A 1,425-nucleotide genomic window follows, 5' to 3' on the forward strand; every position below is an offset into this window, starting at 1 on the left:
ATAAGCTGGGTATTTCAGTAAACCACAACACAAATGCCAACTCCGACTCTTAACAAAAGAGCTTGAAACTGCATCTCCCAGCTGAGCGCCGCGCCCTTTGCAAGGACTCCTCGTTTCCCCTCCGAAAACCTCCGGCACGTGATCTGAGCCCTGATCAGCTGGGCCGTCACCTTTTAAGGCCCAGCTCTGCCCCCGAGTCGAAGCACCCCGCTCACTCAAGCTCCCTCCCCTTCCCCAGAATCAACCACCCAAGCAGCGAGGCGAGAAAACCCCTTTGCGAGAGGCAGCTTTAATGCCAAAAGCTCCCCCCGGCCACGGAAATTTAACTGTTGTATAGGGGAACCACCCTGGAGATGGCCTGCCTGCAGATCGGGCACCGCTTGGGCTCGGGGAGAGCCCAGTAGCACTCGTTGCAAGAGCAAACGTGCCCGCACTCCAGGAAGACGCAGGATTTGGTGTTGCTCAAGCAGATGACGCAGGCGTTTTTGAGCGTCTCTCCGCCCTCCGCGTTCATTTCACGCATCAGGCGGTCCTGGGCCTGCCGGAATTCATCCTGCATTTGCTTGAGGTGCCGCCTCTCTCGGTGATGCCGGTATTGCTTCTGTAGGATGAAGAAGAGCACGGCGCAGGTGGCAAAGCCGAAAACGACGGTCAGGATTTTCCAAAACCGGACGTTCGATTCTTGTTTCTGCAGCAAGGTGTTGAAATCCACGCTGCTCAGGTAGTAAGGCATGCCCTGCTTCGGGGGCTGCAGCTTGATGGTGGTGTTGTCCAGGACCAGCTCTCCCACCCCTGTCAGCGCCGTGACCACCTTCAGCATCTGCTCCGTCTCCTGAATGCCCTTCGGGCGCTCTCCGCTGATGTAGTGACCGATGACGTCGGTGAAGGACTGGATGGAGGGATGAAATTTCTCGTACACCGTCTCCAGGCTGAGCTCAGCGGCATCCAGCGGCTTCATCACCCTGACGGTGACGCCGGTGCCTTCCTCCTGAGGGACCAGGTCGAAGGGGGTGGTGTTGGTTCTCTGGTGGATGATCTTCTCGTAGTCGTTCCTGGGGAAGGAGAAGGGAATAAAGCAAAGGCGAGCGTTAGCGCTTCCCCCGAGGCCGGCAGGAAAACGCCACGTGGGCTGACCTGCCGATTTTGGGGACTGCCAGATGTCCCCTGCCCTGAGTAAAGTTTATTTGGATGGGACTCTCTGGAGAGCGGCGTCTTTCCCCTCGTGGCACCGTCCTGGTGTGCATGCGGCCCTCCGCCCTCACCTCAGTGCTTCTGCAGTCCCTGCGGAAGTAGCGTAGGCTTCTGCCATCACCGGGAGAGCGCTTCGGCCCGCCTAATTCCCCCTCATCTCCCTGTGGTGTTTCTGGCTGCCAGAAACTGCCCTTCGAGGAGAAGCGCTGCCTGTCACACACGTGAATTTGATAA

At 58.2% G+C, this 1,425-nt stretch overlaps 1 protein-coding gene across 1 annotated transcript in view; it reads right to left on the bottom strand.

Moving 5' to 3' along the window:
* Positions 1-322: 322 nt before the first annotated feature.
* MUL1 (mitochondrial E3 ubiquitin protein ligase 1) overlaps positions 323-1,425 on the bottom strand; it is a gene marked incomplete at its 5' end in the record, with an annotated part of 1,658 nt that continues 555 nt past the window's right edge. The window contains one exon of the mRNA XM_009709718.1: positions 323-1,052. Coding sequence (XP_009708020.1) covers positions 323-1,052 — 730 coding nt within the window. The remainder of the gene's footprint in view (positions 1,053-1,425) is intronic.

This window comes from Cariama cristata, unplaced genomic scaffold, assembly GCF_000690535.1.
Source record: "Cariama cristata isolate BGI_N322 unplaced genomic scaffold, ASM69053v1 scaffold22430, whole genome shotgun sequence".
Lineage (NCBI taxonomy): Eukaryota > Metazoa > Chordata > Aves > Cariamiformes > Cariamidae > Cariama > Cariama cristata.